Here is a 25,073-nt window from a genome sequence, read left to right on the forward strand (position 1 = left end):
ATGAATAAGAAGAGGTACTTTCTGGACTCCCCAGTGGTCAAAGATTACATGGTTAAGGGAGAAAGATTTACCCAGTGGTCAGAGGTGAGTCATTTTTTAAAGGCTTTTGTGGTCAACTCTCTGCAAAACTGAAAAAAACAAAAAACGTTATAACACATTTTTATTTATTTCACATTAGTCGTGCATTTACTGTAATGATGTAGATACTAAAATAAATAAAATAGCTGTATGAATACGTTTGCATTTTTTCTCAACTGATTGGCTGAGTAAAATCAAAGCCTAATGGTATAATCTGGTGCACATTTTTGGATGAACCTTTAATTATCAATCATGATACAATCACATTTCATTTGTACTGTATTTATATACATAATTATTTATTATGTTACTTTGCTGACTGGTTGGTTAAAATAAACAAAACGCATTGTTCTATTTACATTACTTGGCCTGGGTCATTTAAGTGACCAAATATGGAACCCAGAGGGCAGAAATGAGCGCATTAACATCAAATTGTTGTTCTATCAAAAATATTTCTTCAACTAGGACTCCACTAAGACCGTTCCTGTAACCATGAAGATGGACACACAAGGCTTTTACCTCTACTGGATGAATCAAAGCAAAGTAATACAGTACAGTTCAGTTTTGCTCAAGCTATATACTCGGTGCTGTGTTTCATTCCGACATCAGGCAAGCGTTTAACACGCAATATGTGAAAGTGGTGCAGGATGCACGAGAAGTGTGAGAAAGGGGAAAGCGGCAGTGCCTCTCGCAAGTGCCAGCTGCTTGTGGAGGTTATTGATTGATGCTGATTCTGGCCCGCCATCCTGCTGCACTTTGCAGCTCAACTGTGATGCACTCGGTGGAGAGGACCAGGTTGTCTTTGATGTTCTGGCTCCTTCTTTCTCACTCCCTCTCAGAATGAGGCAACTTTTGTTTTACATCACATCACAAATCTGCAAAAAAAAAAAAAAATAAACAGTGAAGCTGACATCAAATGCACGCCTGCCTCGTGTCTCAGAGCTCAGCTGTACTGGGACTCGGTTGTGTAAAATAGCAATACAATCAAAAAAAAACATGCAATGTCTACACAAAATAGTGGGATATTGGTTGCTAATCAAAATTAAAAAAAAAAGAAAAGAAATCCTCTAGTCTTGCGCCTACGTCCTGAATTTTGTAATGTTGATGACTATCTGCTTCTTGTTTCTAGGAGACAACGTTCTTGGATGTTGCTACCATCAGAGATACCAGAACAGGAAAACACGCAAAACTACCAAAAGTAAGTATTATTTACTTCCAAATCCATCGACGGAGTTTTAGGTAAGAATATCTGCAAGGTATGCAAATAAATGCCTCGAGCCCCCATTAGTATGAAAAACATATTTGCATTGCAAATATGCCAATGGCCACATGAACCCAGGCCTGCTTCTGTAGAGGAGGCAGGTGCACACGGCACAACATAAACACACAGCTCATGCTGAGTCATCCTTTGGAGAGATACTTGGACAGGGTGTCAGCATCTTTTTCTTTCTTGATCAGGAGAGAATATTTGGGATCTCAGCTCCTGTCTATTCATCGCACGGCCTCTGCGGAATCGAGCAGTGAGCGGCCATCTTCATCATTCTCACAGGGTTCAGTGAGAGGTGAAATGTGGGGAGCGGGGGGATGGGTGAAGTGAAGGCTTTGAGATGCGAGACGGGTGATGCAACCTCTTCACGTGTGCCGTCTCTATTCCGTGTGTGTGCGTGGTGGCTGCCCTCTTTGCATCTCCTGGGCTGGGCAAATTTGAATGTTGAGAATAATTATTGTGCTCCCAGGTGCTCAATCACTGCCCTTTTTTTAACGGGCCACCGGTCGACCTCCATCCACGGGAATGGGCATAATCCATTCCAGGGTCGTACTATTGCCATCAAATCTCTAACTGTCCTCACAATATTGAAGTAAGTCTTTAACATTTGTAAGCAGTTATGAATGTGTAGGAAGATGGAAACCATTGTATGAATCAAACACACACACGCACGGGAAAAAAAATCTGTTTTGTTTGTGATGAAGGTATAATGTTTTGGAAAACAGAGAGGAAAGTACACTAAATGCCAGTCGACTTCATGCATTACATCTAATTTTAACTGCTATACAAGTGCAATTCTATTACAAAAAACGATACATTTTGTACGCAACATTAACTTTCTGATCGTTCTTGCATGTGGGAGGTACCTTACGTCCTTTCACAGTAAAGACTGAATACAGCCAAGTTTGATGCATAAACTCCATTTTTCTTTTGTAATTGATTTAAATTGTCTTATCCATTATTGGCCATGCTGTTATGTCATAATAAATTCACTATTGGCTTCAGTGGACATCATCTGTAGTTAATCCTGCATTTTGTACCTGAAGAGAAGAGAGACAAATATGAAACTTGATTGGTTAAAGAAAGAGTTGTTACCAGTTAAAATGGCCATCGCTACTGATTGAGATGGGTCGATAAGATCGACATGGCAACACAGATCCAAAAGTCTGATTAGAGAAAATATGTAACATCCACAATGGACCTTTCCGACTGGTGATCTTAAGCACTGCCCCAGTTGCCATGTCCCACAAACTTCCAAAATGGCGACTGAGCAGAACAGGTTTGGAGTCGATTGTCTCTCGCGTATTCCAGATAAAATTGCGGTATGTTTTTTGCCAAATGTGTCGCACTTGTCCAAGAGAGTTCTACAGAGGGGTCTAAACTATTTCACGCAAGGATATGCACACGGAATTAAGATTTTGGACGAAGCAGGATGCAATGTCAGAGTTACAGCGAAATGTTGGCGATTGATGCAAAAACGTTTGACACCTCTCAAACTTCATATTGAAATCCAACAGGATAAAATAGTGGAATCGTACTGCGCATGTAAAGCAGGGTGAGTACTTTTTACTTGGAAAGATCATAAGTAATATCATTGTAGTCTTTATAGGTGAGTTAGGTTCGATTTTCTTCAAGTATATTTAAACAATGGTGATGAACTCAGTCAGTATCGTAGTCACCACTTGGCTCGTGATGGATCCCAGTGCTCTGTTTTAAAAGTCCAATGTGATACAAATAGGCAAATAGACATTTCTCTTGCATGACATGGCACAATTACATATCGCTAACACGACTCTGCGGCATAAAACATTACACACTTCATTCAGCAGGTCAGTGATGGACTAAAAAAGTTAAAGTTGTTCTCCTGCAATAATAATTCAATCAAACTCAGAGAAGATACTTCTCCCTCACTTACCTTCGAACATACAGCCTTGTGTTTGTTGATATTGTTCACATTGAGTTGTACATGCAGTCTTTCGCAAGCCTTAATCCATCGTAGACACTTCGTCACCTGTGTTTTAGGCTTTGGAAAATGAATCAACCGGGCCCCTTGTAACCTAGCAGGATATCTTTCGCCAGAATTGCACGTTGCCCAAGTACATCTGAGGACCATTTTCTTTGTAACATTAACTTTTCCAAGCGCACGCTACTGACAACCAGTATTGCTTGTGGGACAACATGGAGGCAGGGGCGTGTCAAGCCAGGGCTTAAGACAATGCGGCTATCTGATTGGCTATTATTGTACGCGTGATTGACAGGTCAGAAAGGTCCATTCCACATAAAGTACTTCCAAGAGAAGCACTACAAAATGAAAAGAACAGAGTATTGGGAATAAATTACTATAAGTTTAATGTTACAGTTTATGGTACAATGACTGTTTAGGTTGTAAATTTTGATAGCGTTGACAGTGGACAACTGGTTAGCACATCTGGCTCACAGTTCAGAGGACCAGAGTTCAAATCTGGAGTTTGCATGATCTCCCTGTGCCTGTGTGGGTTTTCTCCAGGTATTCTGGATTCCTCCCCAATCTCCAAAACCTGCATGATAGGTTAATTGACGACTTTAAATTGCCCGCAAGTTTGAAAGTGAATGTGAACGGTTGTTTGTTTGTACAGCATGTGCCCTGCCATTGGCTGGCGACCAGTTCAGGGTGTACCCCACTTCTCACCCAGGATCCACTGTGATCACGCCTTTGACCCTAGTGAGGATAAGCCACATGGGAAATGAATGAATGAATTTTGACCGTGCTTACACCAATAGGGAAGGCCTTGTTGGCACTTAGTGATGATGCTCAACCCGCTGTGGCATGATTAGGATTTGAAAATTGAGCTGTTGTCTGAGTGATTAAAAATAAAAATCAGTTTCCAAATTGAATATTGAAGTGCAAAGCAGTGTTCTTTTTTTGCTGAGAAGACATTTTCCTTGGCCACATCTCATTGAACGTAACTCATTTTGTTTCCACCTTTTCCAGCACCCAAAGGTCCGAAACGTGTTTAACCTGGACTTCCCAGACAGTAACCATTTGGCTAAAACGCTGACTGTTGTTTCTGGTCTTGACATTGTCAACCTGACCTTCCATAACTTCTTTGCCTCCAAGGATAAAGTGACACAGGTAAGAAGGCACAGATGGTTTTATTGCCACCATCTGCTTCCTCCTGATGTTTACAAGGCTTGATTTTTCTCAGTGAGCCATTGCAGTGACAACAATGAAGCTTCTCTCGCTCTGCGTTTGTGGTCTTTATTTGACTTTATGAATCCAATATCCTGCTTTTATCAACAGCAATGAAATCACATTTGCTATTTGTTCAAACTCCACACCCACTAATCTAATTTCCTGGGTTGATATTATGCCATTGCCCTCTTGTGGTGAGTTTCTGTTACTTCATTTTTGTGTGCGCGTGTGCCAGGGTTTTTTTTTGGGTTTTTTTTTTTTTTTTTTTTTTTTTTTTTTTTACGTGATGATATTGCAAATATAGCTAATGTTCTAATTTAATGCACACCAGAACTGGGCGAATGACATCCTTGCAATTGCCTACAATTCAGCAAGAAACAATGCCTGCAGACAAATTTTCCTGGACAAAATGTGAGTCTAGATCCCGTGTGAGCATTTCTCCTGTTGAGTGATTCGGTCTAGATTCGGTTTTAATGTGTATCATGTCAAAAACTTTAAGCTATGTTCGGATTTGTCTCCAGACCAACAGAGATGGCAAGATCCCAGTAAAAAAGTAGGCTAACCACTCAGTTGCAGTCTTTGAGGACGGTGTGTACTCCATATTGGTTCATAATGTATCTATCGATATTGTGTATTTGTCAGTATTTACAAGATGTTCCCTGCTGATAAGAAGAGAGTGGAAAGTGCACTGGCATCAGCACACCTCCCCAAAGGAAAGGTTCAAAAAGAATTTTTTTTCAACTTGCCAGAATTTGACATCCTTAAGCATGACTATAACGGAGAGGTTACAAGAAATGTGAATATCATGTGTGACAGTTTGACAGTATGAAGCCTGACATCTTTACTGAATCAGCTTTCAAGACCTTCTTGGCAAATCTTTGTCCCCGCCCTGAAATCTACGAGATCTTCACTTCTTAGTGAGTTAGACGAAAACAATCCAAAATTGTTGGCTGTTATGTTAACATTCTAACATGATATACTTCGGAGAGGGGGGGTATTCTTGTTCCTTCTTCCAAGGGTGCTCCCATTATATTTTTATCAGGGGTTTTTGTAGGTTTACATAGCTGAATGGAAAGGAACCAAATATATCAATATATATCAAAGTAATTGTTGATCCTCACTGTGTTCTCCAGTTCCAACAAACCCACCATGACGAAGGCAAACTTCACCAAGTTCCTCAACGAGAAGCAGAGGGACTCCCGGCTTAATGAGGAGCTGTTTCCACGACTACGGCAGGACCAGATAAAGGCTTTGATGCTGAAATATGAACCCTGTACCACTAATTGCAACAGAGGTGAGAATCTTTGCGGCACTAAGTGGGAACATTTGATAAAGTATGTTTATGTTTAGTCTTATACTCTTCTTATGTATCTACAGGTCTCATTACCCCAGAAGCTCTCTTGTCCTTCCTAGTGGGTCCTGAGACTTCCGTGGTCATGCAGGAAAAGCTGGCCAAGAGTCAAGACATGAACCAGCCTCTACCCCATTACTTCATTAACTCCTCCCACAACACATACCTGACAGGTATCTTAAATAGAGTCCCGTTAATTTGTATCTATTTATTTATTTTTGCTTCCGTAACACACATTTGATCCTCACAAGTATTCTCTACAGCTGGTCAGTTTTCTGGAGTTTCTTCTCCGGAGATGTACCGCCAGTGTCTGTTGACCGGCTGCCGTTGTCTGGAACTGGACTGCTGGAAGGGGAAACCTCCAGAGGAAGAACCCGTCATTACACACGGCTTCACCATGACCACTGAGATCCTTTTCAAGGCAAATTCCTCATGTATAAGTTGACAAAACAACAACAACAAAATATAAATATGAAGAACCGTGTAACGTATTGGCTTCGGGAAAGTTTTTGCTAAATGAAGAGTTAACGGGACCTTGGACACTCGATGTGTGTCATGCTAGAAGGAAACCTAGAAGGCTATTGGCTCTTGTAATGAGCTCTAATTACACAGAAAATCATTCAGCTTTGAAAATGAATCATTTCCATGCAGAACTCTTAACGTTACAGTTTTTTTTTCAATTTCTTTTTAAAATTGGATTGAAATAGAATAAAATCCGACTAAAAAATGCATAGAAATGGGTTGCTGAAATATACAATAATGGATACAGACCTCAAAGGGCACTGTTTGACATCTGATTTGTTAGGATTTTCACACAGTGGAATTAAAAACATTTAGTTTTGTGGTCACACTGTTCATCATTCACTGTAACAATAATTGTTTAAACATTTTCATGCAATATATTAAGATCCCTTAGCACGACACTCCCCCTAACCCTAACCCTTGTATAAGAAGTCTTTAATGGGACCTTTGGCATGTATTGTTCTTCTTTCATTGTTGCTCCATTGTTTTCCGTAACTATTGTTTACAAATCCTGATTTCTGCAACCTAATGCCCATTCTACTTTAGACGGCCCACTTTTGTTGTTGTTGTTTATGCCAAAATTACTACAGTTACAAATTAACAGTTAACCATCTTTTTATTTTCTCTCACAAAGTTACTTTTATTGATAATGGGGCTGATCGTAGCAGTATCACGACAAGGCAAGAAATTAATTCAATAAGAGCGTCATGGTAATCTATTCATGTTTTAGTGGCGCAAGTGGCCAAATATAAAAGTACACAGTCAGCAATCCAAAAAAATACACAGAGAACGGCACTACCCGTCATGCTCCTAGAATCAACACTTCCATTTAAGGGCACCAGGAGCAGCTTCTCAGACCCGAAGGTCCAGTCGAGCACATCTGACCAGTTTAGACAGAGCATATACTCGCCTTTGCTCTCCAAGTGAATATTCTTTATGAGCTCGTGTGTTTGTGTTACACAACTGTGTTTTCAGACCAGCTGTAGCTCGACCTCAATAAAGCTAAAAATTGAAAGTAAAACTATGGTGATGCTCCACAGGATGTGATCGAGGCCATCGCTGAGAGCGCCTTCAAGACCTCGCCGTATCCAGTTATCCTTTCCTTCGAAAACCATGTGGACTCGTAAGACTTTTTCCATGAAATAGTGCAACATAATTATATTAAACAAACGTGTTATAATACCATTACCCTGGCCTGCATGGAAACACGATGCTACTGTCTGAAGGTTTTGATTGAGCGAGTGTCATCGTTTGGCAAAGCAAACGGCACCACACATTTTTGTGCTTGATTCTAGGGTGAAACAGCAAGAGAAAATGGCCAACTACTGCAAAACCATATTTGGTAATGCCCTGCTGACAGAGGCTCTGGACAAATACCCTGTAAGTGCTCTGCAGTCCTGCACCACAGCAGCTGTGTATCAGTTTAGCATTTTTTTTAACATCACTTGTGATTCAGTTATGTATCAGCTGTACCATGCATTTGCTACAGAAAAATGTTGATATCATCAGTGACCATCTTGCTGACTGTGTGAGGACAATTTTGAAATGAGATTGATTATGCGAAACAGTCCTATTGCTAATGCACTTTAGGTTACATCAGCCAGCACTACTGATTCTAAAAAGATCTAATCTGACTGGATGAAAAATCTAACATTCACATACACTACTGGAAGCAGTGCAGCCAGTAGAAATGCCACAAAATGGGGAGAACAGAAAATAAATTCACATAATTTGATTAAATAAATTTTCAAATGTAGGTTGTAACTGTTGGTAAGTGTTTCTGCTATTGTTTAGGCTACTATAAAAGTACTTGCTGGCCCTGATGAGTGTTTGGCCATTTTTCATCTGTATAAATTTGCTAGTCATCAGGGAATCAGTTGGACATCAAGAACACATCTAAAGATATAAAAAATCTGCACAACTTTTATTTCAATTGCATCATCCATCCATCCATTTTCTTTGCCGCCTATCCTCACGAGTGTCACGGGGAGTGCCGGAGCCTATCCCAGCTGTCAATGGGCAGGATGCAGGGTACACCCTGAACTGGTTTCCAGCCAAATGCAGGGCACATGGAGACAAACAGCCGCACTCACAATCACACCTAAGGGCAATTTAGAGTGTCTAATTAATATCGCATGTTTTGGGGATGTGGGAGGAAACCCGAGTGCCCAGAGAAAACCCACGCAGGCACAGGGAGAACATGCAAACTTCACACAGGTGGGGCCAGGATTGAACCCGGGTCCTCAGAACTGTGAGGCCATTGCTTTACTAGCTGAGCCACTGTCAATTGCATCATCCTTTTGGTAATTTTTTTTGTTTGCAGTTCAGGTCAAAACCAGGTCAGAGGTTCTTCTATGTGGTTTTGTAGTGATCTACAAAGTGTGAAAAAGATGGTTTGACTAAATTAACAATGTGGTTTCTGTATATCTAAATCTGCTTAAAGTCCTGGAACGAAGCCACATTATTTCCTGGGAACAGTATTTAATAACGAGATGTACATGACATAAACCAGGGGTGTTTAATTCATTTTTGTCACAGGCCGCATTGTAGTTAGAATTTCCCTCAGAGGGCTATTATGAAACCATAAAAATCCTTAATTGCCTGATCATATTCACACATGAAATGTACAAACTAGTTTTGGAATCAGAAATCAAGGGTAATAGGTTTTTCTTCTTCTTTTCCTTTTGGCTTGTCCCGTTAGTGGTCACAACAGTGTGTCATCTCAGATGAACGCATATTTTGTTATGGCACAGTTTTACGCCGGATGCCCTTCCTGATGCAACCCCTCTGCATTTTACCCAGGAAGTGAGGCTTATAGCACCTGGTATTCCCAGGCTATCTCCGATCCAAGTACTAATCAGGGCCAAACCCGCTTAGCTTCTGAGAATCTGACGAGATCGGGCATTCTCAGGGGAGCTTGGCCGTAAGCTTTAATAGGTTTTTCAACTATTGTCCATATTTGGTCACAAAAACGCTCGCAATATGTCAATGTTATCATTTATGATATACTGTATGACAATTTGAAATTTTGGAACACATTTTAAGAAGAATCATAGAAGTTCACTCACATGATTTGCCTTCGCGGGCCACATAAAATCTTGTGGCGGGCCGGATCTGGGCCCCAGGCCTTTAGTTTGACACCATGATATAAACGGACAATTGTAGTAATTTCCCCTCCAACCACTACAAAGTATCATTTGAGGCACTGTTGCCACTGTCGTTTTGGTCTTAATTGGTCTTGTCAGTAAACAAAGTTATGTAACAATATAATTCATTATGTAATAGTATAATACATGACAAATTCAAAAGTGCTCAACACCAAAGTTGACCTACAGTTCTAAGATCACCGTCTGAGATTCTTGGTCACTATGAGCTCCTGATACGGAATCTTTTATGCCCTCTCCTCAACTCTTTGTATGGAATATGAAGCTGAAGCCGGGACAGCAGATCCCGAGTCCATCGGATCTCGTGGGCAAGATCCTGATCAAGAACAAGAAGGGAAGTCATAAGAACACAAACCAAATCAACAAGAAGAGGAGCACATCAGCGAGTGAGGAGATGACAACCATTGCTCCACCTGCACAAAACCCTGACCCGCTTTCCAACAATCCTGTCTACCCGACCAATCTGGAGAACCAGGGTGAAGATGATGATCACAAAACTAATGAAATCCAGTTTCCACAAATGGGCTTGCTTGGATCCAACCAACACATCTATTATGATGTTTAATCAGATGCTGATATGGCTGTGGAAGACAATGAGGAACAAGAGGACACACAGGAACCGGATGAGGAAAAAATGAAGACCTCCGAAGAGGTACGGCCTTCCTTGACGTCTCATCATGGTATCGACGTTGTCTCCCTCGATGTTGATACCGTGACCGACCAACCTATTGCTCCATATCGTGCTTGTCCTGCGGGGAAATACAGTATCAGTTTAATTTCCTGTCAATCTGTTAAAGGGCACAGCCGGACAGGAAGTGACAGCATACGAGGCGATGTCGTCGTTGGTCAACTACATTCAGCCACACAAATTCACCTCTTTCGACAACGCCAGACGTATGTCTTTGCTTCACGAATATTCCAGAATATGTTTTGCGCATTGTTAAATTCCCTCTACTATCATTACAATTTTCACACTTTTCAGAAAAGAACAAGAGTTATGTCATCTCATCTTTTGTGGAGACAAAGGGGGAAACTATGATCGCCAAGAGTGCCGTTGAATTTGTTGAGTATCATTTCCTGTCAGAAAAGATGCGCACTAGTACAAAATGTGGTGGGCTTTAATATTAAAGCACCCAAAATAAATATGAAAAAAATATTAATTCTTCCTTAACGCTCATCACTGTCAGATATAATAAAAGGCAGATGAGCAGAATTTATCCAAAAGGAACAAGAATGGACTCATCCAATTTCAACCCCCAGCCCTTTTGGAATGTGGGCTGCCAGATGGTGGCACTCAACTATCAGACAATGGGTAACAAAAACAAACGAAAAAAAAAAAAGGGACACGCATCGCAATAATATAAGACTCTCATATTGCGAAAAACATTTTTCACATAAGTTTACTTGTTAGACTTTCTTGTCTTCCACCACAGCAGGTCAGTGTTGCACTTTCTCAACACTCTCTCGTGTGCTCTGCTCGCCAAACAGCAACTTAGAAGACTGTCCCTTTTCAGACTTCCCCATGCAACTGAACACGGCAATGTTCGAATTCAACGGGCGGACGGGCTACCTACTAAAGCACGACGTGCTGCGGCGCGCCGACAAGAAGTTTGACCCTTTCTGCAACAGGATTGACACGGTTGTGGCAATCACACTGACCATTAAGGCAGGTTTACACAATTCTGAACCACTGAAGGCCTGATGCACTTCAGGTTTGCATCAGATGTTCGATACGGACAAGTTGTCCATTGTGCACCTACTGGGGGGGGGGGGGTGTAGTGCATGCGAATAGACCCGCAATATCATTTATCAAACCTGAGACAAGGTCAAATGACTGAAAAATGTTCCCCTCTATCGCAGGCAAAATAGAGTAAGTTGGGGTAGGGGACTTTTCCGCTTGTGTATAAATTTATGAAATGCCAGAAACAAAAATTATGCAAAATTACAGTGATGCAACTTGAACGTTTGAGAATGAGCTAAGGCAGCGATTGTCAAAACACGGTATGAGTATCACAAGTAATATGCGGGCTCTATATAGCAGTACATGAAAGAATCCAAGCCTATGTACAGTACAGTTCAGTTGTGTTTAACTTTTAAGTCAAAACATGCATTTCATCTTGAAGAACAGTTTAAAAAGAAACACTAATTTCAGTCATTTTATAAAATCTAACTTTACATGCAGTACATCTTGATTGAAGCATTATTTAAGTGCAGGATTTTTTTTTTTTTATTTTACTGTTTAAGCACAATTCAAATGTTCAATATAGCTTACAATAATATGAATAGACCTCTTGGAAATAAAACCGCTCTCATTATAAATGAAAACTTGGGCCTACTACAGTGCGAAATTTTAATTTTGGTCATTATGGCGATGAACTATTTTTTGAGGTGGTACTTGGTGGGGGAAAAAAATTAGATCCACTATTCTAAGGGCTGACTTGGGGTCATGCCATAAGACTACTTCTTTCAAGTCTGTATTTGAAATCGCCCCACCGTGACATTGGGTGCTGGACTTTTTTTTTTTTTAAACCTGTGATATATGCAGATGGGAAATGATCCAGGATGAGTGTCTGGAAAGCTTATTTTCTCATTGCACTTGATTGTTCCAAAAATGAACAACATAGTTTCATGGTTCATAATGCAAAATTTGAAACTGAGTTTAACAAACTGAAACTAAATTAACTCTAACTAAAAACATACAAGAGCAAACAGTGTAGAACAGGTTCTTCTGGCTAACAGACATCATGTTAAAATATAAACAAATAAAGTGACCAATGCAATTTTAAGCGGCCATTAAACACCCCAAAGAGTTTTTACAGTAGAATAATTCAGACTCTTCAAAGTGTTACTGTGGCACTCGTCTCCTTATCAGATATATTCAGGACAGTTCCTGTCCGACAAGAGTGTAAAAACTGGAGTCGAAGTGGAGGTCATTGGACTGCCAGGAGACCCCAAAAAGAAATATCGCACCAAGTGGTCCACCACAGCCAACTCGATTAATCCAGTGTGGAATGAGGAGCCTTTTGTTTTTGACAAGGTGCGCCTCACTTCACCGAACATTAAATGTGTGTTCAAGTACAAGATTGTGACTTTTGTGCTGCTCCAATCAAAATATCCAACGTTATCGTTGCTAGATTCTCCTCCCAGAAATGGCTTCTGTGAGAATGGCAGTCCACGAGGAAAACGGCAAATTCCTCGGGCACAGAATAATTCCCCTTGATGCCATTCAGTCAGGTCAGTCCAATGGAAAAATGGAAACCTTGAAACTGTGTTCTAATTTACATTCAGTCAAAACAGAGGGGAGACGTTTGAGGCCACGGGATTTTCGCCAATTCGTTGATCTGTGTTGATCTGTCTTTTCACGGAGGTTTGTGGCTGCAGGTTTCCATCACATCTGCCTGCGCAGTGAAAGCAATGTGCCGCTCACTCTGCCTGCGCTCTTTGCGTACATTGAGGTCAAGGAATACATCCCTGCTGCTTTTGCGGGTGAGTTTTTTGCTCTGCTGCTTTTAAATGAATATGAACTGCTGTGACAGAGGGGTTAGGTCATCAAAGTGCTAAAAGATAGCTTGGTTATATTCGGTGAAAGCACAGTATTTTCACATATTTTCCTGTGTTCATATCTCAGATTTCACAGATGCCTTATTCAACCCAACAAAGGGCACTGAGAAGACGACGAGGACCCCAAAAGAGGTACATAAATTGTGAAAATGTACTTGTACAAGCAAACCAACTATTTCTTACATTTTCATGGTTAAATTCTGAGGAAATTCTAAAGGATGCAGTAGCACACGAGAGTTATGTTTTGCATTTGTGAGGTTGCGGTAGATTATTTTATCAATCCGCCATTATTTAATGTAGTGTATTTTGAATATGACATAATCTATATACATTCATTGTGCTTGCTTTGGCTACTCATTGTAATGCTGCACTTCCTTTGCCAAGAGACTTTAGAGTTGTTGTTGTTTTTTTTAAGTATAACCAGGTTAAAAAAAAAGGTGAATGGAATATACATAAACCCTAATTAGGGAAAGGTGATGCAACACAGTAGTACTGCTCACGTACCCCTTTACTCAAATGTAGAGACCATTTTACACTTGAGACTACATTAGTCGCGGGATGCAGATGTCATGGAAACAATGAGTACCAGCCCTGCAGCAGCAATGAGTCCCTACCGTTTATAAGCATGGAACACAGATAACAGTACTGCACAGTCTTCCTCCACTACATCACGGTTCTTGCTTTGCGGTGCTGCCATATTGGAGGTTTATATTGCAGTTGTCTTTTATACTAGTTGTAAAATATTTTCGTTATCCATTGCCTGCCACAATTCCAAATTGTGTAGAACAATATTTTTTCAACCAAAACTTTCAGGGTTAACGAAAGGATTGTTGCTTGTTTTAAGGGACTGATACAATCATACTAGCGTAATAAAAAATTTAACTCATCTTCCAAACTCTTCCCTGATTATCAAACATATGAGCACAACTGTGTAATGTTAATAGCCCCCCCCCCCTTCTTTTTTTTAGCTTGAACCACCTGGTTAGGGATACAATTTCTTTAACATGAATGTTGAACTCCAGATTCCATGTTTTTTCTTGTTTTTTTTTCCATCCATAACTGAGTTTAATTCTTTTGTAACATTTGCCAATACTACAACAATACTGTATGTTAAAGCGTACAACATCCAAACAGATGTCTGCATTTCTTTTAAAAATAATACAGATGTTCCTGGTTTTTAATTTTTAGTTGATATTGCTTGAGTTTGTTGTGTACAATGGACTGTTTAATGATATGTATATTATTTGGGCTGAATTAATTATCTACAAAGGCATTAAAGGGAACGGGAATTTAACACATCTACCCCCATTAATAAGTCGTGCGCATACTTTTTGTACCCATGCAGTCGTCCTTGGACTACGTTTGTCCTTATGAGCTGCCATTTGTGCCTCACACTGCAGTGATCAAACCAGGGGAACCTACTGGTAATCTTCCTTGCAAAAGCAAATATTTTCACTTATATTTACAAAGTGAGTGTGATAACTGCTGTGTTTTCCAGTAGAAGTGGTGCTTTCTGAAACGAATCCACCCAATCTTAAGGCCAGGGAATCACCATCCCACGATGCTTCACCTGAAGCGAGGCGAGGAGATGCTCAAGAAGTGGCAATGCCATATATTCCACAACCTGAAGACACGGAAGCAGCAAGTTCCACGCATGAGACACTTCCTGGTAATGAGACCTTCCCCGAAGTGGATGTGACACACCCCGAGACCACCATAGACGTAGAGGACTCAAGCAGTGACTCAATAAACTTGGAACTCATTTCAAATGATGGACTTGTCCAGGAGGAGGTTCAAGGAGAACCCGCTCCATTAAGTGCATCGCTTCAATGTACAGTGTCATCAGATAAATCATCTTCAGCTTCTAGTGAAGGTATACTCAGTATGCTGCAAACCACACTCCTCCAGGCAATGTAGTTGAGATTCACAAAAGACAATACAGCTTAAATCATGTGTTCACTAATTATAAAACCAATTTGTCCTCTGCCGACAATAAAAGCAGCGTCTGGTTTTGCCGGAGAAACATCCACCGTGACAACCGCAGAACTGACACAGAGCAAGAACTACCTCAAGGTCATCCAGCGTCAGGAGAATGAGACCAAAGACGCAGAAAAGAAGTATCAGAGAAAAACAGAACATCTCAGGCAAAAATATTCAGATGCTTTCAAGGCCTGCAAGAAAAAGGCCTCGCTGCGGAAAAAGGAGTGAGGGGATTGATTTTAAATTGCTTTTTCCTTAAGGCCGTTTGAGTCACTCTCCGCCTTGTTTTGAACATTGACAGCAAAGGTTTAAAAGTCGCTGTTTGGATCTGAGTAATAGAAATGTTCCCTTGCTATTCCTGTGGGGTAAATGGACCTAACTCTGATTGATGCGAAGAATGAAAACAGAAAGTCGTTTTTTTTTTTTTCCCCAAAAAATCTGCCTATGAGTGAATTTGCGACAAGCAAATATAAATATGAGGGGGCCGGGAGAGACACTTCGATTATACGAACCCCAATTTCTTGCAAATCCTTTTCAATTTATATTCAATTGAATACACTACAAAAACGATATTTAATACTGAAATTCATGAAGGTTAGGGTTTTCATTTTGAATTGTACTCCTGCAACACCTCCCCAGAAAGGGGCAACAAAAGATTGGGAGAGCTGAGGAATGCTCCAAAAAAAAAAAAAAAAAACCGACATGTTAATTGAAACGTGGTGTGTATAAAGGGAGCATCTTCGAAAGGCTCACTTGTTTACAAACAAGGATGGGGTGAGGTTTTCCACTTTGTGAGCAACTACGGGATCAAATATTCCAACAGTTTAACAAACATTTCTCAATATGCCATTGCAAGGAATTTAGAGATGTGATCCTCTACAGTCCAAAAATATCATCAAAAGAATCAGAGAATCTGAAGAAATTCCGAAAAACAACGTTGAATGCCGCTGACCTTCACCAATTTGTTTCTTCAGTTCTCAAATGTTGTTTGGATGAAAGTTGAAGTAATACCGTGGTAAATAAGTCCCTGTTTCAGTTTTTTGTGAAAATGTTGCAGGCATAAAATACAAAATGAGCAAAAAAAAAGTAGTTTATCAGTTTAAAAATTTGTAGTGCATTCCATTGAAAATAAACAAACTTGCAAATCACTGCATTGTATTTTTATGAACATTTTACACAATGTCCCAACTTCATTGAAACTGTATTATATAGAGGGTTAGGGTTATATTTCGCAGTTAATGTGTTTTTCTCACCCAAGCCAAATATTACAGGATGCATAAATGTGCTTTTGCACTGTTGATCAGAATGCGTCCCTTTAACAAAGTGTAGATTGGTTTTGGGAAGCTCATCATTTAATAAGATGTTCTGCGGCGCTCCAAACAGAGATGTGTTTAATTCTCTTTCCGCTGCACAGCGCATCCCTGAAAGGAGGAAGCGTATTGGGCTGCAGCCAAAAAACAGTGCAAGAGCTCAAGCAAAAGATGCAGGCGGAGCTGCACGCTCTGTGGATGGAACACTGCGATCACATGAGGACGAAGAAAGAGCAGTGGGCCACAGAGGTTCGTTTTCAACTCACTAAACATACTTGCATTTGTATCTGTGATACTATCAACCCAAATATACTCTATTAAAGTGGAGTGAAAATGTAAAAAAAAACGGAAATGTTATTTTGGTGATCAAAGATTTAGGCCAAAAAGATCACGACTCTTACGACTCTTAAAAATATTTTTTTCAATAAGATGTAATCTTGTTCTTTTCCTTTCGGCTTGTCCTGTTAAGGGTCGCCTCAAGTTCTGCTTCCTGTTGTCTCTTCAGTGCCACCGTCTGTAATCCATACTTCACCCTCACCACTGTTTTATACACTTTGCCCTTCATCCTAGCAGACTCTTCTGTCACTTAACACACCAGACACCTTCCGCCAGCTGTTTCAACCTGCTTTCTTCACTTCCTTACCACACTCTCCATTGCTCTGTATTGATGACCCCAAGTATTTGAAGTCATCCACCCTCGCTATCTCTTCTCCCTGCAGCTTCACTCTTCGTCCTCCGTCCCTCACATTCATGCACATATATTCTGTTTACTTCGGCTAATCTTCATTCCTCTCCTTTCCAGTGCGTGCCTCCACCTTTGTAATTGTTCCTCCGCCTGCTCGCTATATTACCCTGCTCGAAGGTTAAACTGTTGCATCATAAAACTTTCATGGAAAAAAAAAACAACAATCTATTGACAAGCAAAAAGCAAGTTATTGACTGTAAATAGTATTTTTGGCTCAACTTAAATGATAAAAGCTTTCGCATCTTAAACTATCAAGTACGAGCAAGCATAAGTAAAATACTGTTCACTGTCAAAATTAAATGTGCATTGAGAAAATGCTTGCACGCCACTACTGCATTAAAAAAAATTCAGAATTTTGATTGACACACAAGGATATCAATTTAACAGTTCTAGATTTGATCACTGGAATTTTGGTTTGCTGTGCTTCGTAACGCTGAAATATGTTTACGATATTTTGGTCACCTCATTGAGCAGCTGAACAGTGCAGTTAATTGCGACTTGCTCATTTGCCGAGATGACCTCAAGTTCTCGTGTGTGGCAGAGACTGGCAAAACTGATGAAGATGGCCAACGACAGGCACAGCATCGAACTGAAGACCTCGGAAAGGTGCAGAGTTTATTGAATCTGTGTGTTGGGATTACAGACTCCCGAAGTGATTTGTGTGTTCGTAGAGGTGAGGCGAGGTGAAACACAACAGCTGACATTTTCTCAAGAGAATGAATGGATCTCTGTGTGGTTTCTTGAATCTCCTTTGATCAGTTTATTGCATAGTGCCCGAGTGTGTTTCCGTGTGTATTTCTGTCATTGTGTGTGCGTGTGTGTGTCCCAAGTCCCCAAATGACATATGCTTATCTCAGGATAACTATTATCTAGAGGGCGTTTAAACAGCAGTGTTCAGCTGCGCTCTTGTAGCTTGCCACGGTGACACTATAACGACACACCGAAGCTCTCCTTTCACGCAAAAGAAAAGGTCACGTCACCAGCACAAAGCTGTGCAGCAGTGCTTTAAAGTCAAAGGGTTGTTTATAGGGTCATTTTTCATTTGGGAAAAAAACAAAACAAACAATAATCAAACAGTCATCCGTGTTTGCGGTGAAATCAAAGAGAGACAAAATCTTCCTCACAGAAAGACAAGTGAGATTTAGAACCTTTAAAAAAAAAAGCAGCGCTTGTCAAGAAGAGAAATAGATTTGGGAGCACAAATGATACTGTAGTGTACTGTATTTTGAATGTGGAACATTAATTTTCTTCTCAGGCTGAAAAAAGCAACCAGTAGGGAAGTGTTGGATGAGACTGATGAATCAGAATGTGTGGTAAGTCTACCTGAAAAGGCTTTTCACCTTGAAGAAAATCCCCACATTTCATCAATAATTGTCCTATGTCAGATATTGCAACGCAGCCCCCAGAGCATAAAGAAGCCTGATTCATTTTTCACAGTAGTTGGAGTACTGTACTTATATATTTTTTCATATGTTAACATTGACCAGATGTGACTTGAGTACTGAGTTGCCTCATTTATTCAAGTTAGAGTGAACACGACAAGTATTTGAACAGCCTTCTATGTTGCAAGTTCTCCCAATTAGAAATCATGGAGGGGTCTGGTGCATGTCCACTGTGACAGAGATAATGTAAAAAGAAAAATCCAAAAAATCACTATTAGGATTTTTTAACGATTTATTTATGTGATGCAGCTGTAAATGAGTATTTGAACACCTGAGAAAACTAATGTTAATATTTGGTACAGTAGCCTTTGTCTGCAATTACAGAGGTCAAAGGTTTCCCGTAGTTGTTCACCAGGTTTGCACACACTGCAGGAGGGACTTTGGCCCACTCCTCCACACAGATCTTCTCTAGATCAGACAGGTTTCTGGGCTGCCACTGAGAAACACGGCGTTTCAGCTCCCTCCAAAGATTTTCTATTGGGTTTAGGTCTGGAGACTGGCTAGGCCACGCCAGAACCTTGATATGCTTCTAACGGAGTCACTCCTTGGTTTTCCTGGCTTTGTGCTTCGGGTCATTGTCATGTTGAAAGAATGAGCCATGACCCATATTCAATAATCTGACTGAGGGAAAGGGTTATTCCCCAAAATCTCACAATACATGGTCAGGGTCATCCTCTCCTTAATACAGTGCAGTCATCCTGTCGTATGTGCAGAAAAACACTCCTAAAGCATGATGCTACCACCCTCATGCTTCACAGTAGGGATGGTGTTCTTGGGATGGAACTCATCATTCGTCTTCCTCCAAACACGGATAGTGGAATTATGGCCAAAAAGTTCAATTTTTGTCTCATCTCACCACAAAACTTTCTCCCATGACTCCTCTGTATCATCCAAATGGTCATTGGCAAACTTAAGACGGGCCTTTACATGTGCTGGTTGAAGCAGGGGAACGTTCCGTGCCATGCATGATTTCAAACCATGACGTCTTCGTACATTACTAACAGTCACCTTGGAAACGGTGGTCCCAGCTCTTTTCAGGTCATTGACCAAGTCCTGTCGTGTAGTCCTGGGCTGATTCCTCACCTTTCTAAGGATCATTGAGACCCCACGAGGTGATATCTTGCATGGGGCTCCACTCCGATTGAGATTGACTGTCATGTTTAGCTTCTTCCATTTTCTAATGATTCCTCCAACAGTGGACCTTTTTTCAACCAAGCTGCTTGGCAATTTCTCCATAGCCCTTTCCAATCATTTGGACTTGTACAATTTTGTCTCTGGTGTCTTTGGACAGCTCTTTGGTCTTGGCCGTGTTCACCCCCAAAGCATGATGCTACCACCCCTATGAGATTGATCATCATCTTTAGCTTCTTCCATTTTCTAATGATTGCTCCAACAGTGGACTTTGTTTCACCAAGCTGCTTGGCAATTTCTCCGTAGGCCTTTCCAGCCATGTAGAGTTGTACAATTTTGTCTCTGGTGTCTTTGGAGAACTCTTTGGTCTTGGCCATGTTACAAGTTTGAGTCTTACTGATTGTATGGGGTGAACAGGTGTCTTTATGCAGCTAACGACCTCACACAGGTACATCTGATTCAGGATAATACATGGAGTGGAGGTGGACTTTTAAAGGTGGACTAACAGGTCTTTGAGAGTCAGAATTCTAGCTGACAGACAGATGTTCAAATACTCATTTGGAGCTGTATCATACAAATAAATTATTAAAAAATCATACATTGTGATTTCTGGATTTTTCTTTTAAGATTCTCTCTCTCAGAGAGGTCATTCGGCTACGATGAAAATTTCAGACTCCTCCATTATTTCTATGTCAGAGAACTTGCAATATAGCAGGGTGTTCAAATACTTATTTTCTTCACTGTACATTCTCCCAGAGGCTTGGAAATTTCCACTAATTCATCTCAAGTTATTATACTGACCATTGTGGAGTTTTCCTTCTTCATTGAAAGTGCATCAGCGTTTTTGCCAACATGTGTACAACTTGGGAAGCAGTTTGCATTTCAAGAAACAGTATGTAATAATTTCATCTTGAATTATTTCTCTTTCGATCTACTCTTGTCGGAGACGCCTGCTGGTTGGTCAAGTCAACTATATTAGTCAACACAAGACACGTTTGCGAAAACAACATTTAACCTTTCAGCCAAATATTACAACTGGCCTGCTTTTTATTAATGTTTTGAAAAAAACATTAAAAGAAAATTTAAAGTCTGAACTTTTGATAGCATCTGCTTCCTTGGGGTACTTTCGGAAGACACCTGTTGGTCTACTAATTTTTAACCTCGCAGGAAAAGTAATTAATGTTCATTTTATCTCTTCAACATTGCAACCTTTAAAAGAAATAAGAATCATGCTTCATTCCCCGTAGACATGTGAACGTGTCTGCAACGTTAATGCGACAGCTCACTCATCTTCTTTGAACACATACAATAGTAACTATGGTAACAGCGAGGCAGATGGTCTTGTGAGTTGAAGAAAAAAAAAAATCCGCCCCGTGCATGTCGTCCTCACACACATCTGCAAACATGCTCCCACGGGTTGTTTACCAATACATGTGCTGTACATGTGCACGGGCAGTCTTTCTGACTACAGCCCCGGCTGCTCCATTACTCAGAAGCTGTTTACTGGAAGACGGCTACTCCTCGTGTGGCGCGTGACTCATCGAGTCCTCCTCTCTTGGCTCGTCAAGATTCAAACATGTAACATTTGGGCTAAACTTCATTCGGTGCTTCACTTATCCACATCAGCCATCCTCACCTCTTGGTATGCAGAGAAGCTCATTTTGTCCCATTGAATCAGGGCCAGCTCATTAATGACATCAGCTCTTTATACAACAATAAGATGTTAAATCAGCACAGCCACAGTATCGAGCGAGCTGTGTGCAATTAGGCCTGCGTAAATAACCCGCGAGGACTTAAATGTATTGATGCTCATGCTCAGGTTTTATCCCAATAGCACACTCCTCTCCAGACAGACACACACATACTTGTCTCCCAGTTCGCTGGCACCAGGACGCTGCTGGTTGATTGTGTTTTTGATGTGTCGTGTGGTTTACAGTCTTGCGAGTACAGCATGCAGCAAGAGACTCTGATGGTGAAACAGGCGGTCACGCTGGAGGAGATCAAGGCACTCACTAATCAGGTACAAGCTGGCCTGTTTTTGACACGTTTGCATAACTCAAGCTCATCTTGCTGCCCGTGTCACCACCTTTTTATTTTCCTTCATAAAAACCCACGCATCTGAATCGATTGCTTCACAGTTTGTGAGTCAGCTTCTTATCATTCTATTGACACCCTTGTGAACTAAATGTATATTTTCTGTAAAAACTGGGTTATCGTGATTAGTCATCGGTGTGCTGCGACAATACACTCGATGACGCATTTGGTCTGAATAACACGATCCCTCGGCTCAAAATGATGTCTGTTTGATTTTGAATTGTGACAAATAATACAAGTTGAAAAAAATAAGTCTCGGATGGTTTTAGACAATGATGACAATCTCAGCACAACAGTTTTTTTTTATTTTACTTTAGATTGAGATGATAATTTAAATGAGGATATGTGGACAAACAGCACTGTAAAAATTGTGTCCCTCAAGGCTGTATGTAAAATATTGTACTCCATTGGGCTAATTATTGCTTTCCAAGACAGTCTTACTGTCTTTAAATTCAACTATGATTTTGTTTTTATTTTTTTTTTTAAACACTAACACATGGGGAGCAGTAGCTCATGTGTAAAGACTTGAGTTTTGGAGCCAGATGGTCATAGGTTTGAGCCCACCTGAGTATGGACAAAAAATGTAAAAATGCAAACTAGTTGTTGGAGAGATGCTAGTCTGGTTGCTAGGTCATGTCGAGGTGCCCTTGACCAAGACACCGTCCCTCCCATCGTTTGGACAGCTCGTCCACTCTGAATCTCTCATTGAATGCCTGCACGTGTGATCTGCCTCACTGTGTACTATGCAAAACAAAATATACAGCGTGTTGAATATCTCCTCAATGAATTATTAGGATTATCATAAGTAAATATCATGGAAAACAGACTTTTCAACGTGTTTATACAAATAGTTGGGCCTCTGAAAATCCAGCCATACAACCACGTAAATCTTTTGTATCTGCGTATTTCTGAAATGTGAGCTGACTGTTCTGTTCTTCCACCTCACTGTTATGCAACAGCGGGGCTATTAAACACAATAACGTCCCGAAGATGGAATAACTTGGCAGGTTGACAGGCTGAAGTGCCAGAGTAAAAACAGTCACTTTGAATTGCACTGAATCCCTTTCATGCCAAATCCAAAAAGTAAGCAGAGCTGCTAGTGGTACCAGCATTAGCTAACAGTGTTACCTGCATTAGCTCTAGAAAATAATGTAACAGTAATGTGCGGCCAAACCACTACATTGACGTGTACCCCTACTCTGTGCCTCCACCATTCCCTGTTTATCTCTTGCAAGCAAGTGGCTGCTTATATAATGAGATGCTCCAAGCTCAGTGGCTACTTACTCTGAGACCATCCTGTTTGAAAGCCTCGTAAAGGCGAGGCAGTACCACAATTCTCATCCACTATTATTATTATTATTATATTGATACTCTCAAAAATGTTTGAAGACTGTTGCCTTGTAGCCCCAACATTTTGCTAGCCCATAGATCATCATAGCCCAGCGACGACAGACAGGCGAATCAAAAGTCCTTTTTAAATTGGCCGATTGGAAGGCGAGAAGCTTAAAAAATGTGATTCGTAATGAGTCAACTGTAAGCGTTAAATGTTAATGCAGAGTAGTATCGACAAATCAACTAACTGTTCAGCCCCTACTGTACAGTATGTTCAGTAGATACAGTGAAGAAAATAAGTATTTGAACACCCTGCTATATTGCAAGTTCTCCCGCTTAGAAATCATGGAGGGGTCAGCAATTTTCATCTTAGGTGAATGTCCACTGCAAGAGAGATAATCTAAAAAGTAAAATACAGAAATCACAATGTATGATTTTTTAATGATTTATTTGTGTGATACAGCTGCAAATAAGTATTTGAACACCTGAGAAAACTATTTGGTACAGTAGCCTTTGTTTGCAATTAGAGAGGTCAAACGTTTCCTGTAGTTGTTCACCAGGTTTGCACACACTGCAGGAGGGATTTTTGCCCATTCCTCCACACAGATCTTCTCTAGATCAGACAGGTTTCTGGGCTGTCGCTGGGAACCACAGAGTTTCAGCTCCCTCCAAAGAATCTCTATTGGGTTTAGTTCTGGAGACTGGCTAGGCCATGCCAGAACCTTGATATGCTTCTTACGGAGCCACTCATTGGTTCTCCTGGTTGTGTGCTTCAGGTCATTGTCATGTTGAAAGACTCAGCCACGACCCATCTTCAATGGTCTGACTGAGGGAACGAGGTTGTTCCCCAAAATCTCATAATACATGGCCACGGTCATCGTTTCCTTAATACATGCATGCAGTCATATTGTCCAATGTGCAGAAAAATACCCCCAAAGCATGATGCTACCACCCCTATGAGATTGACCGTCATGTTCAGCTTCTTCCATTTTCTAATAATTGCTCCAACAGTGGACCTTGTTTCACCAAGCTGCTTGGCAATTTCTCCGTAGGCCTTTCCAGCCATGTAGAGTTGTACAATTTTGTCTCTGGTGTCTTTGGACAACTCTTTGGTCTTGGCCATGTTACAAGTTTGAGTCTTACTGATTATGTACATACTAAGTATGTGGTGGACAGGTGTCTTTATGCAGCTAACGACCTCACACAGGTGCATCTGATTCAGGATAATACATAGAAAGGAGATGGACTTCAAAAGGCGGACTCAGGATTCTTTGAGGGTCAGAATTGTAGCTGACAGACAGGTGTTCAAATACTTATTTGGTGCATTCCTAGAGACTTCAGACTTGTGATTCTTGAGTCAGTATGAATTCATGCAGGAGATTGTAGAACCAACCACTGTAACCCTAACAGGAATTGAATTTGTTTTATCTCAAAGAAGGTTTTATTGTGTCATCATCAAACTAAATTAAGACTATTTTATCAGCACCTGAGGGACAAAAGGAAGGAGCATGTGTCCTGACATGTAACCATTAAACTCCATCTGTGTGTCTGTAGCTTAATCAGGTGGCCCTGAAGGATCACGAAGACAAAATGAGATCTCTGCCAGCAGAGGTGATGGACGTTGTTAACGCCTGTGTGGGTGCCCACTTCCCTGAACTCACCGAGCAGTCGGCTGCCATTAAAGTAGAAGGGTCAAACATCTATGGAGATGTCTTTCTAGGCTAGATGGTGCTTAGATCCTGAACCATGCTCCTTCTGTTCAGCTCAATCATACTACTGTGGAATATTTTATAAATCTAAGAGATATATGACAATTAAATGAGTGAGTTATGAGAATAACATTAACATTAGAATGTAGTTACTTATAAGACACTGGTGGTTTAATGGCTTCTGTGCAGACAGCATTGGTTTGGTTTCCCACTAA

At 40.7% G+C, this 25,073-nt stretch overlaps 1 protein-coding gene across 1 annotated transcript; it reads left to right on the forward strand.

Annotated features, from left to right (window-relative positions):
* On the forward strand, positions 1 to 25,073 carry plcb2 (phospholipase C, beta 2). The gene is made up of 31 exons (XM_061844356.1): positions 1 to 84; positions 544 to 621; positions 1,208 to 1,276; positions 4,317 to 4,457; positions 4,849 to 4,928; positions 5,017 to 5,070; positions 5,160 to 5,235; positions 5,334 to 5,434; positions 5,651 to 5,811; positions 5,895 to 6,041; positions 6,132 to 6,289; positions 7,431 to 7,513; positions 7,686 to 7,770; positions 9,820 to 10,030; positions 10,124 to 10,206; positions 10,352 to 10,448; positions 10,537 to 10,621; positions 10,742 to 10,866; positions 11,069 to 11,220; positions 12,427 to 12,591; positions 12,689 to 12,788; positions 12,936 to 13,040; positions 13,183 to 13,247; positions 14,461 to 14,539; positions 14,614 to 14,988; positions 15,115 to 15,319; positions 16,510 to 16,654; positions 17,692 to 17,756; positions 18,406 to 18,463; positions 21,660 to 21,743; positions 24,704 to 25,073. The coding sequence occupies exons 1-31, from the start codon at positions 1 to 3 to the stop codon at positions 24,872 to 24,874; spliced, it is 3,687 nt and encodes a 1,228-aa protein (XP_061700340.1). The 3' UTR covers positions 24,875 to 25,073.

Source organism: Syngnathoides biaculeatus, chromosome 15 (genome assembly GCF_019802595.1).
Source record: "Syngnathoides biaculeatus isolate LvHL_M chromosome 15, ASM1980259v1, whole genome shotgun sequence".
Lineage (NCBI taxonomy): Eukaryota > Metazoa > Chordata > Actinopteri > Syngnathiformes > Syngnathidae > Syngnathoides > Syngnathoides biaculeatus.

What these genes read in the sequence shown, in the direction of transcription:
- plcb2 (XM_061844356.1), top strand. Translation starts at nt 1, where the DNA reads ATGAATAAGAAGAGGTACTTTCTGGACTCCCCAGTGGTCAAAGATTAC. An exon ending in TACGAGATCTTCACTTCTTA is followed by an intron (nt 5,435 to 5,650) that starts GTGAGTTAGACG and finishes TGTGTTCTCCAG; the next exon opens with TTCCAACAAACCCACCATGA. An exon ending in AAGAGCAGTGGGCCACAGAG is followed by an intron (nt 16,655 to 17,691) that starts GTTCGTTTTCAA and finishes CGTGTGTGGCAG; the next exon opens with AGACTGGCAAAACTGATGAA.